General features: G+C 37.3%; 1 protein-coding gene across 2 annotated transcripts; it reads left to right on the forward strand.

Moving 5' to 3' along the window:
* Positions 1 to 23,400, forward strand: LOC139954980 (WD repeat-containing protein 48-like). 2 transcript variants are annotated; one of them, XM_071955061.1, is made up of 18 exons: positions 1 to 139; positions 2,056 to 2,196; positions 3,114 to 3,189; positions 4,362 to 4,444; positions 5,074 to 5,203; positions 6,624 to 6,712; positions 7,995 to 8,096; positions 9,657 to 9,947; positions 10,956 to 11,046; positions 11,628 to 11,725; positions 12,840 to 12,947; positions 14,309 to 14,405; positions 15,226 to 15,315; positions 15,705 to 15,970; positions 16,497 to 16,573; positions 17,979 to 18,180; positions 18,778 to 18,935; positions 21,324 to 23,400. In XM_071955061.1, the coding sequence occupies exons 1-18, from the start codon at positions 92 to 94 to the stop codon at positions 21,391 to 21,393; spliced, it is 2,217 nt and encodes a 738-aa protein (XP_071811162.1). In that variant the 5' UTR covers positions 1 to 91; the 3' UTR covers positions 21,394 to 23,400. The 2 variants fall into 2 exon arrangements, with proteins under 2 accessions (XP_071811162.1, XP_071811164.1); XM_071955063.1 differs by having other exon boundaries at positions 17,982 to 18,180.
* The last annotated feature ends 188 nt before the right edge of the window (positions 23,401 to 23,588 follow it).

A 23,588-nucleotide genomic window follows, 5' to 3' on the forward strand; every position in this document is an offset into this window, starting at 1 on the left:
ATTTTACTGGAGATCACAGTGCCCAGTAGTTTATGTACAGTAAAGCTATGCACGTACCTCGCAAGTAAAATATCCATCGAGTCAATAAAGTATGGCGGGACATCACAGACAAACAGGGAAGGGGCGGAAAAAAGTCCAGGTAAAGTCACTTGCTAGTTGTTTTGCCACTTTTTTGTCAGCATGAAACAAGCAAAGACAACTGTCAAATGTTTTCTTCTGAGCATGTCCTGGTTCAGAATGAAAGTCAAAGTCAATGCTTTTTGATACTGAAATGCTCTGGTTGAAATAGCCTTGTGCAACATGAGACACATGTGTTAGGCTTTAATAGCCTAGCTTTTAGTTGATCTTATACCATAATACAGACGTTTCAGCTGTATACCAAAGTCCATAGGCTAGTACTGTGCACGAAGGTAAATTGCAATGATAGATCAGATCTGAATGCCCAGTATTTCATAGTAAATTTTAGCATTAGATACTTCCATGAATTGATTCCCAGTAATTATAAAGGCTCAGCCTTAAGACTTTGAAGAGACCAGGATATGCATATGGACTCATGCTAGGCCTAGTATAAAATAGAAGGCCAAGGTTATTGCAGGGAGGGGATTTACCAACACAAAGTTCAAAACAAGGAATTCACTGTGACACAAAAGTACAATTTTTTTCACTGAATATAACAATGTAGTAAATGTATTACTTGACCATTGTAAAGGAACAGGTGCAACATAAAGTGAAGAAAAAGAAACAACTTAGTGTTACAGTGTTAGCATTGTACTCTGCTTCTAGTACAGTGTTAGCAGTGTACTCTGCTTCTACTACCAAACTAGAAGTAAGAAACAAGAGCTCAATTCCTTTCAAATAATCCATATCACAAACGAATTACTAATCTAGTAAACATTTGCTTGACTGGCATAATAGAACACAATATAGCCTAGGCTACAGCTTAAAGTAAAGAAATAAGTATTACTAGTACTGGCATTGTATTCTGTAGTTCTTTGCAAGGAAACAACACAGAAAATATTGAAAGAAATGCTGTAGCAAAATAAATAGTTTCCTAAGACTAGCATGCTGCTCTACATACTGTAACATAAATGCTCAAAAAAAAGAAGAAAGAAACCCTGACATAGAAAACAATTACTTGAAACAATTATAATAGATACAAGCTGTCCCTGAAATATCCTTCATACATAAATAAGCATTAGGCCTAGGTGAGTACTGTAACACCATAGCAGTTTTCTTCTATATTGTGAATTGCGATATGGAACCATACTATTTAGAATATTGGAGATAGTCAAAGAAAGTATATAGATATCAGATTCAGAAGTAACATTTATGATTGCAGAATGCAAAGTTATCAGCAAGGTTTTTCTGTACTTTTTGTGAATGGTGGGTTTGAAACAGTAAGGTATTCAATGTACAATGTTTGCATCAAGCTGGCTTTAATGGTTATTGAAATTTGTTATCTAGTATAGAGGGGAAATATTCTCCTTTTATTGAACTCTGTCAAACCATAAAATATTAGGCAATTAAAGCAGACACAAGCCGCCCTTATAGTGTTGACTGGCTTGAAAAGTTATTGAAGTTTGTTATGTAATATTACAGGGAAATATTCTCCTTTTATTGAACTCTGTCAAACCATAAAATATTAGGCAATTATAGCAGACACAAGCCGCCCTTCAAGTGTTTGCAACGAGCTGGCTTTAAAAGCTATTGAAGTTTGTTATGTAATATTACAGGGAAATATTCTCCTTTGTAGAACTCTTTGCTTTTTCAACTTTTCAACTTTCTTTGAACTTGTCTACGATCAGGAATCAGTCTGTTCCTCAAGGTTAACTTTGGTTCCCTTATAGTGTTTGCAACAAGTTGGCTTTAAAAGTTATTGAAATTTGTTATGTAATATTACTGGGATATATTCTCCTTTGTAGAACAGTTTTCTATTTTGACTTTTCAACTCTCTTTGAACTTTTCTATGATCAGGAATCAGTCTGTTCCTCAAGCATAACTTTGTTTCCAAGTTCAAACGATGTTTTCTTACATTCCATGTCTTTGCCTTGGTAGGTGTCCTACGTGTTACGTAATGAAGTGGAACGCGAGCACCGGTCGGGAGTCAACTGTATGCAGTATGATCCATTGATGAACAGACTCTACTCCGGAGGGAGGGACTCGATCGTCAGGATATGGAACCTCAATTCAATGAATGTACGTCCAACTTAGTTTATGAATACAAATTGTGCTTCATACATGTATGCCAACATCGTAGCCCACAAATATGCTAGAAAAGACCAAGATGGCTTTATGGTCTGTCTACTGTTTAAGCTGCATCCTTCAATATTTGTACCTCGTTGAAGCATTGTCTCATGTAATTTGACTCCTTTTTGCAGGATGATTCTCTTCGATAGCAGATATATTATCCTGTGACAATGCAACAACCCAAAGTCATAAAAAAGCCATAACATGTTATTTTATTAACATTTCTAGTGAGGTTTTAACTCCCAAATTATAAGGGAAATTTCAAAAATTTGTGATGAATTTTAGTGTTGACATATATGATGGGTTCCCATTTACCGACAAGTGTCTGGACAGTGGAAACTTTTTAAAATAGACCAGAATTACTAACTATTATCTGACAACCTCAAGAAGGATTTGTGTTGTCTGTCAGTAAAGTCATTTGTCTCTGGTCCCCACCGGGGCATCTAATTTAATAACATTTGTCTACGCAAAACTTATAACAGAATTCAGTATTTTATTGACCCAGCAGAGGGAAGCCAATTCATAATTTTAAGCTAATGCTATCTTATACCTGCTTTGCTTCTGTTCTATGTAGGATACAGTAATATTAATCTACTGTATGTGCAAAAAGTGCCATACATCTATGCGTTCCTATAATAACCTGATAACTCTACAAAGCATTATGCTATGCGGTACCCGATAAAGATCGAGTAACTCGTGTTGTCTGTCCCTATGGTGATTTGCTTCAGACAGCCACTTTAAAACCAGTCAAGTTACAAAACAGAATGTAATATTTTTGGACCCAGGGTATGGAAAGTACTGTACAGAAAGAGAAAGTTATTTATTTTCAATTAATTATTCCTGTTTTTCTTCTGTTTGTGTTTTAGGATCCGTATGTTCTATCTATGGAGCACCATACAGACTGGGTGAATGATACGGTCTTATGCTGTGGAGGGAGAACATGTAAGTCTGTGAATGAGTTATATATAGTTTATCGTATAATAATAATAATATAAATAATATTGAGTATTTATAAAGTGCAGACATATCCACCGATAACGGTGCTCAAGTCGCATAACAATATTACCCTTGTATTACAATAACCTGTCATGGCAGCAGCTAAACAGCGCCCAACGACATTTTATCTCAAAGGTCCCCATTTATACACCAGGGTGAAGAGAGGTAATTGAGATAAAGTGCCTTGCCTAAGGACACAATGTAATGATCAGGCCAGGACTCAAACCTGCAAACCTTAGATCACAAGTCCACTGCCTAAACCACTTGACCACAATGCTCTCACGTGTATGTAAAGTGTATAGTAATATAGAAACCTTTGCTTTGATATCCTAGAAGCGGATGTAAAAGTCATAGTTAGCCCGACGGATTAAGTATATATTATTTAAAACTCCTCTGGTAGGTGGAAATTGAACATGTGATATATAGCTAAGTTTGCAGCTCTGTTACAGTGTATGCAATGAGTGGATTGATGAAACAGATCAAAAAGAAAATCATCCATTGAGAGATTATTTGCCTTGTTGAGGGCATTTCCTTTGCATCTCCGTGTTTTCATCATGTGCCAAGCCAAGAAACATCAAAATTAAGTCTTACTGGGAGACAAGAGTCGGAACAACACAACAGATCTATGTATTTCTCAAACACGTAGACTTGATAAAAGTGTGTGCACAAAATGTCGGAGAATGCAAAAATCGACTTTTGATAAGTTTGAGAGGTAACATGATCCTTAAAGGGCATCTGTATTACCACTGGTCATTATGCTAAAAAGGTTAAATATTGGTCACTCTCCTGTTTTCTCACAAATAAAATAAACCTTATACATTGATACGTGTACTTTAAAACTCTGCTCAATAGTTTCATCTAAACGTAACACTCCGCAACATAATCCCCTGCAAGTTTTGAAATGTAAAGCAGTTAAAATTGTATCAAAACACTCTTTAATGCTCTTTATTTCATTCTCTCCCTCCCACAGAGACTTTGAAAGTAATTCCTTTCAAGGCTTCTGTTGTTCTTGTTCTGTTATGATGTATATATATTCATACTGTATTGTGTTGAAAATAATGTGTTTCTTTTTGTTGTAGTCTACATTATCTTTGTTTCGCTTTTGCTATCGTTCGCAGTGATCTCGGCATCGTCAGACACTACGGTCAAAGTGTGGAATGCACATAAAGGCTTTTGTATGTCCACGTTACGAACGCATAAAGTGAGTACCAACTGAGTCTTTGACTTCACCACAAAGTCAAGTTAACTGTAGTTCTATTGTGGGAGGCCTAATAATAGGATGTGCTATGGTTGGACAATACTATTGGCAAACTTTTGTAGTACCTCTTCTCCCTCCCCTTCTATGCACCGAATTTGGAAATACATTTAAGTGGACATTTTAGTTCTTGTAGCAAGCTTTAATGGGGGAGATGAGGGGGTAGGTGGTACATGGACGCACATTTCAGATTATCATGATCATTGGTAAAGAAAGATGTAAAAAATGGTTTTCCATTTTACAGTATATTAAAAATTTGGTCCACATTTTGTGAAGGAATATTTGTACTTTATGACTGTTGTTTTCGCAATTAGAATACTCAAATTACTTTCTTACATTCTTTGTACAAATACTGCTACACATTTCATCATTTAAGGAAGTAGTAATTTTATTTTAACCATCTCTCTAGCATTTTGTGATTGTGTGATACCAAAAAGGTCAATTCGTGCCGTCTGTATTTGGACGGGATTGAAAACGGCTGCTGAAATCAGGTTTCTGCTGACATCTTTCTCCGTTCATGTTTTATTCATATCTCAATGTTCATGGTTATTCATGAGCCTGGTTTATCTTTACAGGATTATGTCAAAGCATTAGCATACGCCAAAGACAAAGAACATGTGGCCTCAGGTGGACTCGACAGGCAAATATTCCTTTGGGATGTAAATACTTTAACGGCGCTCACTGCCACCAATAACACAGTAACAAGTAAGTTCATTAGCGGTGATGAAAGATGATATCAGGCATAGTAAAAGAGTTTAAAATACAGTTGGTGTGTGAAGACATGTCTTTTTATAATTGATTAAACCCCCCCTTTTTTTATTGTTGTATATTAAAATTTATTTTCTATTTATATTTTGATAGTCTTTTTGTTACTAATTTTCGTCTGTAATAGTTTGGTATTTTAGTTTTATTTTATGCTGTCATATTTTATTGCTTTCGTCTTTACTTTTTGAATTTTATTGCTTTAAATAATTATTGTTAGGATATTTGTTTATTTTTGTAATTTTTATGATGCAATATTTTTAGGCTGTAATATTTTTTTAAGCTGTATTAATTTTAAGTTATTTAAGATATTTTATGTGATTTAGTGAAGTGCTTTGAGATCATTCTTTGATGTAGAGCGCTATATTAGAATAAATTATGATTATTAATTATTATCCTCTCACTATTTGGTCCATTCAAGGAGCTAGAAAGTCAGTACTTAAACATCAACAAGCATATTACATCATACAGACATTTGGATGTCTAATTCACACCCCTCACGATTCCAAAATATGAGGCCAAGAAAAATAATCTTTTAAGTTTGTAAATAATTAATAAGCCTATTTAATTGCCTTGGATCAATTATGAAGGTTAATGTGGGATTTGAGTTCAACCTATGTTGAAATCCTAAATGATTTATGGAGGTAATAACTCATCTATTCCAGATCTTGACTAATGTGTGTGACACTCCGTTGCTTTGGTATTTTATGAAATGAATAGTACTGCATTAATGAGTGGGTTTTTGCCTGCTGCTTGAGTAAATATCAAAATCTCACTTTGTGGGTAGCTATTTATTTTATGGCCATGTTACTTCCACTCTATGCAGAGTATGTTTGTCAGCTACGTAGTTTTTGTGGTAATACTTGCTTATTTGTTATTAATATGAAGAAGTACATTAAATCTGAACAATTTGTAAATGGTTGCATGGGGAGACTGGAGTAGGAAGAATTGGGGGGGGGGGGGTTGGGAGGAGGGGAGGGGTGGGGTGCAGACAAACAAATTTAAGACCCCTTTATTCAACTTTATCTGTTCATCTGTTATTTTAACTGACTACGTAGCTTCAAGTGATTTTCTGCAGAAGTTACAATTGTTCAGTAAATGAAACTGGCATAAAGTTAACTGGCATCTAGGGAAACTGGTCACATTGTGGTTGTTTTAATATCCTGGAGGAACAAGCAGAAATTAATTTATGAACAGAAGTAACTACTACAGATGCGAACCCATACGAAAGTTTTCCCAGACGTGGCTGCTATCACATAATTGATGAGGGCTAGCATTCCTTTATTCCCTCGCGTTATCTAGATGTTTTCTCTCCCCTTTTCTATTTTCTCTTTTTTTCCTTCCTCTTTTTCTATTTTCTCAGCTTCATCTTTCAACGGTCAAAAAGACTCTATATACAGCTTAGCCATGAACCCATCTGGAACAGTACTAATCTCTGGATCAACAGAAAAAGTAAGTCACGACTTAATATGGAGATGCTCCATTTGTGTCAGATGACCTGGGGGGAGGGGAAGGGTTGGGGGAATGTGGATGTCTGTGTGTGTGTGTGTTATGAGTTTGAGATGTGGTTCTACGCGGTGATCGTGGAAGTAAACCGTGCAAAACACAGCGCAGAATGGCAAACAGCAGGGAAAGGTAGGAGAGTTTTTATGTCGTGTGACTGTTTATGCAAACATGTACGTTTGTGTTGTTGCCTGTGTGTATATTGTGACTGTTTATGTAAACATGCACGTTTGTGTTGGTGCATGTGTGTCTTATGTGACTGTTTATGCATACATGTACGTTTGTGTTGGTGCATGTGTGTCTTATGTGACTGTTTATGCATACATGTACGTTTGTGTTGGTGCATGTGTGTCTCTTGTGACTGTGTATGCATACATGTACGTTTGTGTTGATGCCTCTATTGTGACTGTTTATGCATACATGTACGTTTGTGTTGGTGCCTCTATTTTGACTGTTTATGCATACATGTACGTTTGTGTTGGTGCATGTGTGTCTAACACATGTACTTCAGAGTCGGTTAAGTAATGTAATGGAATTTTTCCTTGTACTAGTTCAAATAACCAGCAACATGGGATAGTAAATTCAAAGGACAGCAAAATGGATTTTTTTATCTCAAATAATTTATTCGGTCCCAGGTCTGTTTTGGGAATTAGTTGTGTTATGAACTGGATGTAATCAATGTTTTTGTAGATTTCCGAATACCCAACAGCATGGAATGAATGAATCCCTGCAGTACCCTTGGTTCGTTTACTTCACTAGTGAACGGCAGATGTTGTCCGATTGCACGGAAAGGGGAATGAAAGGGGAACATTCCAACACATTAACATTAATAACATTAAAACCCAACAGATGATCATCCTCTGGTGCTGGGACGCACTGTATGCTTGTTCCTCATAGTAAATTTTTCCATTAAAACTTTTTACATTAAACATTTCCTACAACCTGAAAAAAAGAAAGTTTGTATATACTGCCCGGAATTGTTCAAAGAGGCCCCTTGGCCATGTGGGGTCCTTTCATCTTGATGGCCCCTTGACCTTGTGGCCCAATAACCTTGATGGCACTTGACCCTTGGGGACCCCTTGACTGTTTGGGGTCCCTTCAACTTTGGGGACATAGGCACTTGCTCAATCTGACTGTTGATAATCCAGCATTGACACCTACTGACTACTTTGCTTGAGTATCATCGTCGATCAGAATAAAAAACAGCGAGTGTTTTTCTCTTCAATTGCAGGTGTTAAGAGTTTGGGATCCTAGAACATGTGCCAAGATCATGAAGTTGAAAGGTCACACGGACAACGTCAAATCTGTCATCGTTAATAAGGATGCAACGCAAGTAAGTGTCGAGGTTCTCACGACAGTGAATTAAAATATAATTTAACACCGAACATGCGTCTATCGTGTGTGCAGGCTGTATGAGAATCTCAGCTTGTTTGGCTCATAGGGATAGGATTTTATTCCGATATCCGTCGCAAACTGCAACGCGAAAAATAAGCAAATTTCTATACAAGTGTAAAGTCGCCACAGCAGTACACAGGAAAGGTAGAATTTTATAGGAGACAGTATTTAGAGCCATCAAAAACTGCTGCACAATATTTAAACCTTAAATTATTCCCTCTGATTTATTGTGTCTTTTTTGGTTGTTGTAATATCTGATAAAATGCAGGAAGATTTACCAAGATCATGAAGTTTGAAGGTTAGTGTAGAACCACAGGTTCCAGGAATATGAAACAATGTTCATCTACTGAACAGCTCTATGTTTTATTGATAATAATAATAATAATAATAATAAAATGTATTTATAAAAGTGAAACAATTCCATAAAAAAGGCGCTATTACATAATAAGAAAAAACACTAAAAAATTAAAAACTACATAACATGATACACAACAAGGTAACACTAAAACTGAAAACCTAACATAGCCAGTATAAAATAGTTAAAAGCCAATACTACCATTAAAACATCTAAGGCACGAAGGGTGGTAACCAACCCCCAAAATATAAAGTAAAATAGATAACTAAGTAGGTGAAAAACAATAAGTTCAAACAGGTAAAAAAACACTGAAAATCCAGAACTGCATTTAAACAGTCTTCAGTCTCTTTTGAAATGTTTCAAATGAAGGGCTTAATGGAAAGAAGTTTGAAACCACATGTTTGTTAAGTGGTTTAGCTCAGTCATTTTTGGTCAAGTTAGACTGGCTCATGTCAAAATCTCTAATATACTTATCGGGTAAGGGTGAGGGGGTGATGGGATTCTTTGTTAGGATAACATTAATCTCTGGTGTAGCAGGAAGTCTTTAGTTTCTGTGTCCTCTCTGGACAGCCGCAATTGAAAATGACGTATTTTTTATCTCTCATCCCTATTGGCTGGAGGTTACCAATTCAGTGACATGGCTGTTGCGATGTTCATTTGGGTCAAATTGCAGCCATTGGAGTAGAAAATTGTCCCCCCCCCCTTGGGTTAGGGCCTGATATGTGATTCTTACATCCTGAAAAGTGTAAACCAACAAACAATAAACTGACTGGGGAGTTAATAAGCAAATGAAGCTAAAAGAAAAAAGATGTTTTTCCTACAGTTTAAAGATTTACAAATCTTCAAGAGGAAAAATATAATATTATTGTGGGATCTGAAAGAGACAGAGAGAATAAATAATGAGATATGTCCTGTCCAAACAAACTGTCAGGTTGAAAGGTCACAGGTGAGAAGCTAAGATAACAAAACTCTTTTGGAAGCGACAGTATTTACATTTATATGTGCTCAATATATTTGGCCCCTCGGTTGGTTAAAACACAGGCCGTTTATATTTTGAGGATCTCGTTTCGAATGATAAAACCAGTCTAATATTGAGATTATTTTGAATACTTTCTCTCTCCCTCTCCTCCTCTCTTTGGCCAGTGTCTATCATCGAGTTCAGATGGTTCTGTCAGGTTATGGTCGTTGAGCCAACAGAGGTGCATAGCGAGCTTCAACGTCCACGAGTTGGGTGTTTGGGCCCTCTGTGCCAACGATTCATTCACTCAGTTCTATTCCGGAGGGAGGGATTGCAGGATATTCCAGACGGACCCCAGGTTTCCTGAGAGCAGCATACTGGTCTGTAATACAGACTCTCCGGTCTTAAGGATGGAATTAGGGGCGGACCAGGAGGAACTCTGGGTTGCCACGGTGAAGTCGGATCTGAAGTGTTGGGTAAGTCCCAAGCTCAGATGTTTTCTTACGGGGTTAAGCTGAGATATTTCACTCTGTAAAGTTACAAAGGAAAAAAAAATGGGGCCATAGCATTTTACTGATTCAAGTTTAAGAAAGTTGCTATGAAAATGTGAGTGATTGGTGTGTGTGCTTTGAAAATGTAAATGTGTATGCCACTCCAAGGAACTATGTCAAAAACAGGTCATGCAAATTCATCAAAGATTAAGTTCTGAGTATTGTACGATTGCGGTTGCGATGTGTTACCTTTTATCTTTAAGAAAAATAATTATTGCCCTGGCAACACAGGTCCAAAGTTAACTAAGTTGCTATGAGAATGTGACTCATGCCTGCCACTTCAAAGGAACTTTATCAAAGTCACCCGGATAAAATTTCTCAGAGGTTAAATTTCTCCCCATTGTTGTACTGTGTGTTCATAGTCCGCACGTTTAAGTGAACAGTTCTCTGCTTTCCGCAGAATGGATGCGTTGAGCCACCAAGCATTGTTGATATCACAGCAGACACTGGAAGCACCACTAAACGTAAAATGCTTGAATGTGGGGTATAAACTGATCAAAGTGAGAGTCTTCTCTGACCCCCTGGAGTCATTGCAAAGTATTGGTGGTCTCGTCTGAAGCAAACACGTTTCCCCATCGCTTCAAGCTGCAGTTAGAACTGCCATTTCATTTTTTCCTGTAAGAAAATTTTGAAAAAGAATTGAATATTCTTTTAAGCTATGCAGCTTTAGTATGGAGAGTAATAACATTTGCTTTTGCTTTCATGGAGAGAGGGATCTGGGACGGAGAAGGGTGGGGGAGGGTTAGCGTTGATCCTTTGGCCGTAGGAGAACACAGTAGCAACAGGTTGCTATCACCTGTAATTTCCATTGTTTTATGGCCTATATTCTACCTTTTATTGGTTTATTGTGCATTTTGTTGTGCATTCCTTCCCACAACCATTTGCCCATTTTTGGGTTTGTTAATTTTCAATTTTGTTGTAACTAACCCACAGGATATTAAAGAAAGCATTCATAGAAAATCGGGCGATTATGAGACTATCTCCAGCGGACCATTACTATCCCGTCCAAAGGAAACGATAAAAGGTAACCGGAAAAAAAAAAATCATATTTTCTTATTTTGACACCAGGTACATATCAAGCACAGTAAAGTAGTGGAAAATTGGTTTGTAGTTGCACACTAACCATAAACTATGTCAATTCCGTTGCCAACCAAATCTATCTGATCTATCTCTATATGTTACCAGAAATTCATTTGAAAAAGTTCAACTTTGGATATTATGATTTTGTCTTGTGATGTTCCTGACTATTTTATTTTTATTTTGGGGATATTGTGATGGTGAGCAAAAGATTAATGGTGATCAGAGAGGTGCTCTTAGGGTTTGGGGAGAAGGAAAACGTTGGTTTAGAAAGTTTTTGATGAAACTGCAAATATAACTGCCATAGCTCATTGTAGCTTATGTGAGATTAAGCAGGATTCTTCTGACCTTGAAAAGCTCTCACAAATAATGTATTAAAAACTGGATGCCACCATATGCAATTTTAGTCTAGAAACATGTCTGTGTTTAGAGACTTTGTAACAAAGCTATAAACATTGTGGTTTTAGTTCCTGTGTGGCTGATTAAAGATTAATCTCATACATTTATTATGTCATGTCTAACCTCCAGGTGGTTCCAGCATTAGGCAGTTATCCATTCTAAATGACAAGAGACACATTCTCACCTTGGATAGCGACCAGAACGTTGCATTATGGGATGCCGTCACGGTAAGTTACGATTTACAGAGAGCGAAACAGGGTAACGATAGATCGCACACAGAATGTTGCATTATGGGAGCCTATTATGATAAGGTCAATGACTGATGGCATGTCAGATGCATTATATGGGGTCCAGTCATGTCAGGTTCAATTTACAGAGACTTAAATGGCTTATGATAGATCGCTTCCAGAATATTGCATTATGGGAATCTGTTATGATAAATTCAATAACCGATGACAGATAGTGATAATTGGTAATGAGTGGAATGTTGCACCGTGGTAACCATAGAAACCTGTGATTTCTATTACAGTGGTTACATCTTGGAAATCATTTTCAGAGGTGTTCAAGGGAACAATTTATCACATCACAAAATCATCATCACATCGCATCACATATTATCGCATCAAAAAATGCTATACAAAATGGTGGAGCTGCTATGCAAGTGTAAAGATACCCAGGTATTATAGTTTTCAATGAGAGGAAAAGTTAAGAGCCTTCAAAACGCCAGAACCGACAAAAATGCAGAAACAAATTATGTATACCTAAGTCAGTGTGTTAATACAAAATTATCGCAACATAATGACCAAGAACAATTTAAGTCCTTATGTGGCACTAATAGCACCTCCACATAATTGTTTAATGCATTTTTGTCGGTTTTGGCATTCCATACAAAACTGATGGGCAAAATTTGAACACCAAATCGGTCCCTGCCGTTAACGGAAATGGTGTCTACGTCAAGATTTTCCAACGCTTCAGGGATGTTTAACAAATCTTGTGAATGCAATGGAATACATTGAAGGCATTTGTGATATACAATTAACTAACAGCAAGATACGAATCTATTAAAAACAGAAAGTATCACAGCTGACATTTTCCTCTCTGTATGGCACTCAAGGAACAGGTTTAACTCATTTTGGAATTTTTCTAACAATTTGAAGGCTTTTCTAGGTCTAGTTGCGTCTTATGGCCACGCCTTCATTCATGGGACCATAGCACATACAGTTTTACATGAAACTGGGAAAGACTAGTTTGTCATTATTACCCGACCAGTGGAATTATTCGTTGTTTCTATGTCGAGAATTAATAAGTTATGCCAAGAATCTCTCCATCTTCTCCCCTTAGGCAACGCAAGTAAAAGATCTTGGGAAAGTTGACTTCCAAGACGAGGTGAAGAAAAGATTTAAAATGGTCTACGTTCCAAACTGGTTTACTGTCGACCTAAAAATTGGGGTAAGTCTTCGATTAATGTAAAGCAAGCTCAAAAGGCTTTTCTATTTTTGAATTCTTGTTTGAGTGTATGAAATATTACACAGATTTTGCTGCAGGTTATATTTACATTAATGGCATAAATGGCATGGAAACATTGCATTGTGCAAATGAAAATGTTTTACTTGCATTTTTGTTTTTTGTTTGGTATTATTTGTTTTAACTTGGATGTTTATTAGTTTACCTTTTGTTTATTTATCTATTGTTGTGGTTTATATAAATGTTATTTATCATCATGATTATTATTATATTTTGTATTGTTGTCTATTTTTGTACTTTATGTGTATTGTTGTGCGTTATGTGTATGGTTGTGTGTATTGTTGTGTGTTATCTGTATTGTTGTGTGTTATCTGTATTGTTGTGTGTTATCTGTATTGTTGTGTGTTATGTGTATTGTTGTGTGTTATGTGTATTGTTGTGTGTTATGTGTATTGTTGTGTGTTATCTGTATTGTTGTGTGTTATCTGTATTGTTGTGTGTTATCTGTATTGTTGTGTGTTATGTGTATTGTTGTTTGTTATCTGTATTGTTGTGTGTTATGTGTATTGTTGTGTGTTATCTGTATTGTTGTGTGTTATGTGTATGGTTGTGTGTTATGTGTATTGTTGTGTGTTATCTGTATTGTTGTGTGTTATCTGTATTGTTGTGTGTTATCTGTATTGTTGTGTGTTATGTGTATTGTTGTGTGTTATCTGTATTGTTGTGTGTTATCTGTATTGTTGTGTGTTATCTGTATTGTTGTGTGTTATCTGTATTGTTGTGTGTTATCTGTATTGTTGTGTGTTATCTGTATTGTTGTGTGTTATGTGTATTGTTGTTTGTTATCTGTATTGTTGTGTGTTATGTGTATTGTTGTTTGTTATCTGTATTGTTGTGTGTTATGTGTATTGTTGTTTGTTATCTGTATTGTTGTGTGTTATGTGTATTGTTGTTTGTTATCTGTATTGTTGTGTGTTATGTGTATTGTTGTTTGTTATCTGTATTGTTGTGTGTTATGTGTATTGTTGTTTGTTATCTGTATTGTTGTTTGTTATCTGTATTGTTGTTTGTTATCTGTATTGTTTTGTGTTATGTGTATTCTTGTGTGTATTGTTGTGTATTAGTGTTGTGGAATTTGTGTTAACTTTTATAACTGTTGTGTATTTTATCTATTTGTGTCAGTGTATTATTGTTTTTTCTTAGGTATTTGAATTATGCATTGTTCTTTATTTCTTTGTCTTTTACTCGTCAATTGTTAGGTATAATTTGCATAATAATAGTGTATTGTTGTTTATTTATTTGTGCATTGTTTGTTTTATTCCTATCTCCTTTCTTTGCGTTTTCAGATGCTTTGTATTCATCTAGACGAGACAGATTGTTTTCCTGCCTGGGTGTCGTCCAAGGAGGTCGGCCTTGGAGAGTCAGACGAACCAGAAACAAAGGGTAAGCAATTTTTCTCTATAATGTGATATTTTACACAACATAAATATTACCCTTTGTCCCTAGTGGGTCTCTATTAATTTTCATCAAGGTCCAGAGAAAAGATACTAGCCGTAGTAAAGTTGTAGACAGATGGAAACCCCACGTATACTCGATTGAGCAAATGTTTGTTTGGTGGGATGTTAGGATGCTCAAGCCTAAGGCCCTAAGGGCCAGTACGCCTAATTAGGACGAGATTGTGGACCAATTGGTTTTTTGCAGACCAGATCAAAACTGATACAGGCCGGACTTGGTCTGCAGGCCGCCAGTTTGGAACCCGGCACTCTGCTCTCTTTTTGTGGTCAATTAAACAAAAACAGCTTTCATCAGAATAACCTCCCAAAAGTAATTCAAATTCTTTGTTGTTCTGTTATTTTCTGAAATGTCCTTCATTGTTAAAATGAGTTTTCATGAATTCAGTCAGTGAATTTGTAAAAAATATCTAAGTTGTCATAATTTTAATACTCTTTCTTTACAAAAGAATTTGCATATTCTTGCCAAATTTAACTGTTACCCACTCACTGCTTACTTCCTGGCCAAATTTAAGACATTGCTTTTCATCGAAACTGCCTCTAAGAATAAGAATTTGGTTTCATTATCATGTTCCTAAACGTCTCTCTCTTTATTAAAAGAAGTGGTTGTGCATTTCCCCCCCCCCCCCCCCATTCACATCAAAGCGAAAATTCATCGCACTGTGGAAAAAAACATCTAAAATTTTGTCTTCTTTTAGTATTTTTCACAAGATCTTTTCATGTTTGAATGTTTTATTTTTGTCGCGGCCCAGTGAACTATGGAGGGTTGGTTTTGAAAGCCCTGCTGGAACATTGGCCAAACGCTCATTCCTACGATCCAGACAGTGTCATTCCCAGAACAGGTAAGACGAGAACCGAATTTGTAGCTTAAAAGTCTCCATGAAGGGGTCGGGGCTGGAGTTTCTGAAGAAGTAGATCTCGGTCGTACGCAGACAAGTTTAAAACAGTCTATTGTTACTATGTTGTATCAGGACCAGAGAATATAGTCCACCTCCTCCTCATCCTCCCTCCCCTCCCTCTCTTCCTCCCCTCCCTCCCCTCCCTCCCTCCCCTCCCCTCTCCCCCTCCCCTACCCTCCCCCTCCCTCCCCCTAGTAGAAAAGGGGATGCCTATCCCAGCAAAGCTCATCTCAATGATGCTGTAAGAACATGTAACATTTGTAGAGGAAAAAAGTAGATATCAAATATTTGCCCCTCAGGTAAACGAGAAACTGTTAACTCTTTTTTTTCAGAAAATGGTATCGATACGAAAACAGACGACATCAAGGTATCGTTTGGCTCCTCGAATCCCTCCACGCCACCGGAGCACAGGCGGCACGACACGTTAATAGTCAAGGGCAATAGGTACTTCAGTATGCCAGGTCACACCCCGGTCATATTCGGCGAGGCCGGAGGCAGGACTCTCTTTAGATTCCTCTGTCGAGACGCAGGAGGAGAATCCGAGAGGCTGCTACTCAAAGATTCCGTTCCGGCGTGGGTGCTCGACGTCGCCGTGGATGTGAGTCGCCCATATTTGGATCTCAGTTTTTGGTGTGGCAAAATTGTGGACAAATGTAGAATATTATATTTTGGAAAGGCTGCGATATCTGGTATTTCTTACCGGTTACATTATTTGATTTATTTTTTTCATCCCTTTGGACAAAAAATGTCACGTTATGTTGACAAGATTTAACTGTGTTGAAAAGTATCTCTGTTATTTCTTACCGGTGCCATAAGTTATTGATTGATTTATTTTTTCCTTGGGGAAAAAATGTCGTGTTATGTTGACGAGATTTAACTGTGAAGAAAAGTATCACATTTATCAGATTGGTATAGAAATAATGTAAATTCCAGGATGGTAGGGGAAAGGAGAGGGGTTGGGAAAAGAAACATTTAGTAGAATTCGTAAAGATGGTTGAACTAGAAATGTGAAAATTTGCAAACCACTGGCTTACGTAATGCTTCATGTAAATTCATTTTCGTTCATGAAGTAAAGACGTTTAAACGTTACGTAATAAATAAATTAATTACTTGTCTTTCTTCAGAATCAAGTTCCAAAGTTTAACAAGATCACCTTCTTTTTACAACCGTACGTGCAGCCTGGTAACAAATCAGTCAAAAAGTAAGTGACGTTTTTAATCGGCGATTCATTGTATCCTTTTTTTGGGGGGTCAATTTTTTGGCCTCAGTCAGTAATGGGGATCTTCAGAGTTTCTGCAGAGAGCGCTGCCATTATCCATCCTAACGTTGCCGTAGTTACAGGTCTGACCTAATGTGTGTGATCTATCCTCTTTACAGATCTCCACATATTTTGTATAGTGCTCAGTCTTTGTGCTGGTAGTGAAAATGTGTTTAAAACGATCTCGTATTCAATAATAACGAGAAGAACTCCATTTCAGTGACTTGGATACAATTTTATTGACGCTCAAAGCTTGAACTCAGCTCAGCGAGCATGATCGAAAATATCTCAAAGAAGCTTACTGATTGGTCGACGACCAGACGTGTGCAAAGTTGCCAGACGAACGGCGGCCGACCTTTCATGTTGTTAAAATCTGCTGGTAAACTCCATTTCGAAGACTTAGATACATTTTTATTGACGCTCAATTCTTGAACTCAGCTCAGCGAGCATGATCGAAAATATCTCAGAGAAGCTTACTGATTGGTCGATGACCAGACGTGTGCAAAGTTGCCAAATGAACGGTGGTGACCTTTCGTGTTGTTAAAATTTGCTGGTAAACACCGTATGTTAGTTTGAATATGGCAAACACTGTGTGGGAATCAGGGAATAATTGTGCAGGTACTCAGCTCAGAAGTGTCAGTCAGAGATCCGTCCAATGGATTCTCAGTGATCTCAGAGACTGCAGCTTGTCAACATCCTCTACCTCAGGGTTTCCCTAACTTTATCCCCCCACGAACCACCTGTGGATGTCAGAGTTGTCCACAAACCCCCAACTTCTCGAGACACGATCTGAGTCATTATTATACTATAATACGCATAACAGCGTGTGTCTGTTTCATTAATTCAGTTATTTATCACATACACGGTACGGTACTACTATGGCAACATATGCATATGGAACGCGAAAAGAGTTTGTCGATAGGTACTTTTACATTACCAAATTATAAGTTATATCAGTTTTAGTACTCTAGTTTTCACTTTCAAAAACGTCTCACGAAACCCCTGGAAGAAAAAAGAAAGACTACTGCAAATCATTGCACTGTCAGTTAGTTTTACATTCTCCATTTATTAAAGATAAATATAAAAAAAGTTGAATTTCTCTTAAAATCCCTTCTCTGCCACTTTCTGGGTAGTTGAAACTTTGGGTGTGATCCCTGGAAGATACTGTGGCTCCTGACTGGCAAACTGATAAGATATAGACCTCCCTCTCCCCTCCCCACCCCTCCCACCCACTCCCCACCCTCACCAAATAAGGGCAGGATGGGCTAGTTGGTAGAGTGCCGGTCTGTAATAATGAGATCACTAGGTTTGGATTCTGCTCAAACAAACCTTTCTTTGCTCTTTCAAGCAGAGATAAGTTGTCGGCAAACGACATGTTACAGATAAAGAAAGTACAAGAACACGTCTACAAGAACTTCATGGGTCAGTCGGACTCATCTATCTCGGGATCGTCGACGCTGTCGAGGAGAAGCAGCGAACCCAGCGAGAAGGGAGAGGAGGACCAAACAGAGATAGCCATGGAGAAGGTGGAACTTCTGTGTCAGGATCAGGTAAGGTTGGGGTCAGGGGTGGGACTATGGGGAAGGGATGAAAATATAGAAATAGATATGGATATAGATATGGGTGAAGCTAGGGGGAAGGGATCAAACAGAAGTAGGTAAGGAGAAGGTACCATCTGAGTCAATCTAAGGGATCAAGTTAAGTTGAATGATCCAGACAGACATATGCCATCAATGTATGAACAAGAAAGAAGTAAGGTTGGAGTTAGGGAAGAATGGGTGAGGGGTAAGGAGGGGGTTGAATGTAGCTCTGGATCAAGTAGAACTTCTGTATGAAGAGCATGTAAGGATACTTAGGATTGGCTGTGGGGGGGGGGTGTATGGGTGGGGAGGGGTAGCGGTTCGACACAAGACAAGTCTTGCAACCACTGAAGGGATCTATCAGGATGTAATATATAAGTTTCAGTGCAGGAGAATTGGTATCACTGTGATGGATGTGGGGAGTTGAGGGAGTTTGACAGGGAAGGGAAGGGGTTGGGGAAGGGTTGGGGTTGGGTGTATGCCATCTAATGCCTATTGTACTTTAACAGAGCAAGGATAAGTGATTTAGTTTTGTGACCTGTTATTTTTCCTATTTTCTGCAACCAGGTACTAGAACCAAACAGTGATCTGAGGACAGTCAAACACTTCATATGGAAGAGCGCTGCCGATTTAGAGTTACATTACCGCAGCAAAGTACAGAATGGGACTTCCGTCAATGACAGTGATGAAAAATCAAATTCTTCTTGGAGGACTGCTTTCTCAAGGTGATTAAGGTGGATGATAAATATAGATATAAAAAAATATGATCCAACAACAAAGAAAAAACAAACAAAACAATCAAGTTGGATTTTCAGACATTACATTTATTTTTACATCATTAGTATTCAAAATTAACTTTGACCTCGGTCGGGTTGGAGAAGCGTCAGTCAGTGATGATGGTAGAAGTCTTTAATATTCATTGTCAAAATATGGCGGTTTTTTAATCCCTCAGAGAGGAATTAATATAGGCGAAAGAAGAGGAAAGGTGTTAGATTGGATACACTTTCTTGCTCTTGTGGAGATTTTTTTCATCAAAGTATATTTTCCCCCCCTTTTTTTCTTTTTTGTATACCCTCTCAATATCCCTTGATTTAAAGTCTATGGTCAATACTATTGATACCCCTATAAAATGTTTGATAATATTTTGCCATCTGGCAACAAAAATATAAAAGATGTGTTTAGGGAATTGTCACCTGCCAGTGCACAAATTGCTACATAGGCAAAACAGAAAGTATCAAACAAAATAGGTTTCCAAGATTGTAAGATGATATCATGTAAAACTGATAAAAATTGAGTTAGATTGTATACACTTTCTTGCTCTTGTGAACATTCCTCATCAGAGCAAAATGATAACATGGTTCAACGTCCTCCTAAAAGTGGTTATTTTGAAGTTTCAGGAAGTTTTTTGCTCTTTGGGAAGAATGAGATAAAATCTTGTTCCAGTGAAAAATTCAGCTGCGGTCTGAAAAATTTACCTAAAGTGTCAACAAAATACTAAGTAACTATCAAAGATTGATAAAATTTGTTGAAAATTGCCCGAATTGTTGTCACTTTTGATAGTTATCAGGGAAGGAAATGTAACAATAGATAACACATGAAATTGTCACGTAGCAATTCTCTTGATGAGCTCTTTCATGTATGAGTCCATTCCGTTCGTAGCAAAACGTCTCTGGGGTCAAAGGTAAAATGCATAGAACTGCTGTGGATCTTGCCAATTTGATTAGCGTCGATGTTGACTCACTTATATGAAATAATTATGAACTCCCTGAGCACGCCAATATGAAAAAAATAGTCTGTTAAAATCTGGACATCAAATAACGGGTGATCTGGCCATTTTACCCACACGATGAAAGACAACCTTGTAGTCTCTTAGAGTTAGGCATCCCCTCTGTGCTGTAACATCATTTTCACTTTAAAATTGAGGTTTCTTTCAGCAAACCCTTAATTGACTACTCTTTGTCAAAATTCAATAATAAGTTTGTACTTTTCCTTTCTTCTAACACCTTTTGGTTGTCATAGCAAAGTGGTTGTCATAGCAAACTTAATACAAGCTTAGGTCCCGTAGAAAGAAACTTGACCGTGAAAAAGGTCGGTGATTTCACAATAGGGTAACATAGCATTGGTTAGAATTTTGTTTCTGAGGGTGCATTCATCTTATACATCGACTGTGACAAAAACAGACGACTAGTGTTTAATACTTATGATGAAGGGTCTGTCTGTGAGACAAAATATCCAGGTTGGAATCAAAGTTATTCTATACGCTCTCCATTAACCGCCCAGTCAGTGATCAATTCCTGAAAGGGTGTATGAATTGCTGTCTCGGTTTAAGAAAAAGCTTTGTAAAAAGTATCGATCGATTAATAGAAACTTGACCGTGAAAAGGTCGGTAATTTCACAAGTAGGGTAGCACAGAACTGGTAAGAAATGTTTTTAGTGCTAGATTGTAATCAAATTGGAATCTCAGTTTTGAGAAAACTATCCATAAATTGGAGAAAGTGTCTGTTAGAATTTCTTGCAGTTTAGATGAGTTCAACTTCCAAAGATTGTTTTTTCCTACTTTTTTTCTTAAGAAGAAGTCTCTTCAACGAAAAAGAAAGAAATTAAATGTTAGCAAAGGAAATACATATTAGAGAATGTCTCCAAGTGAAATTGAGAGAGGTCGCAACATCACTAGGCCCTGACGAGGGGGGCTAAAATCCTAGGGCTTGGAGTCAATTATTGGCCTTGGGCAAGGGTCCTGAAACTTCATTTTCATGATATATTTAAGCAATGAGGGGGGGGAGGGGTTAGGAGAAGGGGACCTGGTAACATAATTTTTTGTAGGGGGGGGCTTGACCTCTCTGAGCATCACCATAGCAACCAAGTTGAGTCGATGTTGCATTAGTATGAAAAATGAACATTGGATAATTCTCCAAGTAGCATTCCGAGGGATCTTTCAACATGCAAGTCAAAATATGTGACAACTTTTTTTTTTTTAAATAAAAAAGGAAGCTGTTATGTGATGGAAAAGTATATCATAAAGCCAACTTTTCGGTATTTTCTTTTGATGGAATTTGTGGATGTATTTGTCGTCGTATTCACGAGATGACCGGTGTATTTTATGTTTTTCATAGTGAGCCGTCCAACAGGGAGTTAAAGATTAAACGAAAACATAAGTCGTACAAACTCGACAAAGGTATGTGAGTGAAATTAGTGGCCTGATGGGAGAGGTTCTGACATCGTCATAGCAACCAGTTACCCCCAAAAAAATTGGAGGAATGCAAGCTAATGCTGGCTGGTGTGAAAAAAGGGGAATATCATTGACATCATCTTCAGTTATTCAAACATGTTTGCATGGGTGGTAGTGGATTGTTGATTATCTCTTATAGGGAAAATATTGTAACCATGGAAACTGGTGATTGCTGCTAAGCTCTGTGTTCTCTTTTTGCATTGCTTATCTTATCTTTCCTTCTTTGCTGCGCTGTAGAAAAAGGTTCCTTAAGTTTATCTATTTGATGGGTAAAGTTCGAAAGGAATGAAAATGTTTAGTTTCATACTGTGGTAGATAAATGTTATGCTTCCTTGCCTGGAATGTGAAGTTGTATTTGATGTCATAAAAAGGGGGTCTACACTGTCACGGTTTCTGTGTTGAAGCCCCAAAGGCTTTTTTCTGTTTTGTAGGGATTGTAGCCCCCAAAATCGTAACCATGGAAACTGGTGATTGGTGCTAAGCGGTGTCCTCTTTTTTTTGCATTCCTCATCTAACCTGTCTCTTTTATTCTTTGCTGCTCTGTAGAAAAGATTCATTAATTTTAGCTATTTGTTGAGCAGATACAAAGGGAATAAAAACTAATAATGGCATACGCTGGTTGACTAAGTTTATTCTTCCTTGCCAGGAATGTGAAGTTGTATTTAACCTTGAAAACAAAGGTTTTCATGGTCACAGCTTCTGTTTAGGGATTGTAGCCCCAAAGGTTGTAACCATGGGAGCCGGTGATTGCTGCTAATTGGTGTCCGCTTTTTGCATTTGTTATCTCTTTCTGTCTTTGCTGCTCTGTAGAAAGGTTCGTTAATTTTATTGTTTTGCTGAGCAAACTGCAAAAGGAATATAAACGTTTATATAGTGTCATAACTGTGGTAGACAAAAGTTAATCTTCCTTGCCTAGAATGTGAAGTCGTATTTGACGTTTGTGAAAAAGAGTTTGTACTGTCACAGCTTCTGTTTAGGGATTGTAGCCCAAAACTTGTAACCATGGGAAATTGTAACCATGGAAACCGGTGATTGCTGCTAAGTGGTGTCCTGCTTTTGCATTTCTCATCAAACCTTTCTCTTTCTTTGCTGCTCTGTAGAAAGTTTTGTTAATTTTATCTATTTGTTGAGCAAAGTGCAAAGGGAATAAAAATGTCATACTCTATACAAAAAAGTTACTTTTCCTTGCCTGGAATGTGAAGTTGTATTAGACGTTTGTGCAAAAACGTTTACACTGTCGCTGTTTCTTTTTTGGGATCCTAGCCACAAAAATTCTTGGAGGAAGGGGGGGGGGGGTTTGGTGGACTGAGGGACTTAGCAGCTGTGAGTGGTTGGTGCGGGATCTTGCAGACTTCACGATATAACCCTTGCATTACTTTGAAGTTGAAGTATATATGTGTAGGCCTATTAGCCTAACATGGTGTTATTTGGCATTCAGAACTGGGAACCACTAAACCATTCCATGTGTGAATTACTAGATTATTACTATACTTTCTGTTGAGACATTTTAAAACCAGACAAAATATTTCCACAACCCAAGTCGAGTGGAGAGTAGCACGGCAGAACTTACTAATTGTAGTAAATATTTCCAACGGTGTTCCTGGGATAAACTTTGAAAAAAATCTCATTTCATGGCTCTACATATTATAGTGTAGTTATGTGGTCAGAAATGTCTTTCGTGATCAACTGACCATTAATAACAACAAAAAGAAGAAAGAAAAAAAAAGTCAATTGTCTTTTGATGAAACCAGGATTTTGCATCCTGGATCTGTCATCATCTCCATCAAGAATGTTATATGAATCTCATGAATATTCAACAGTTACTATGGGAACTGTTACTATGGGTACAAAGTTCATTGCTTGATAAAGATGTTTACTTTATACATCTTTCTAATGTTTTGGCCTAATGATCTGGCTGTTGAAATTTCAAAGGTTTTACCCTATGGGAGATGATATTTTTTTCTTTCTGTTTTCTTTATTTTTTTTCTTTATTTTTGTGCATTGAGCCATGTCAGGTAGGACACTGACTTTTTTGTTGAACAGAAATAATCTTGCAGATTTATTATTATTGAACTTGCCACAATATTAAACTGCTTCGGATGCTAACTATGCATTTTTGGTGTGGTGTTCAAGTAGGAAAATGAACATG

This window comes from Apostichopus japonicus, chromosome 17 (genome assembly GCF_037975245.1).
Source record: "Apostichopus japonicus isolate 1M-3 chromosome 17, ASM3797524v1, whole genome shotgun sequence".
NCBI lineage: Eukaryota > Metazoa > Echinodermata > Holothuroidea > Aspidochirotida > Stichopodidae > Apostichopus > Apostichopus japonicus.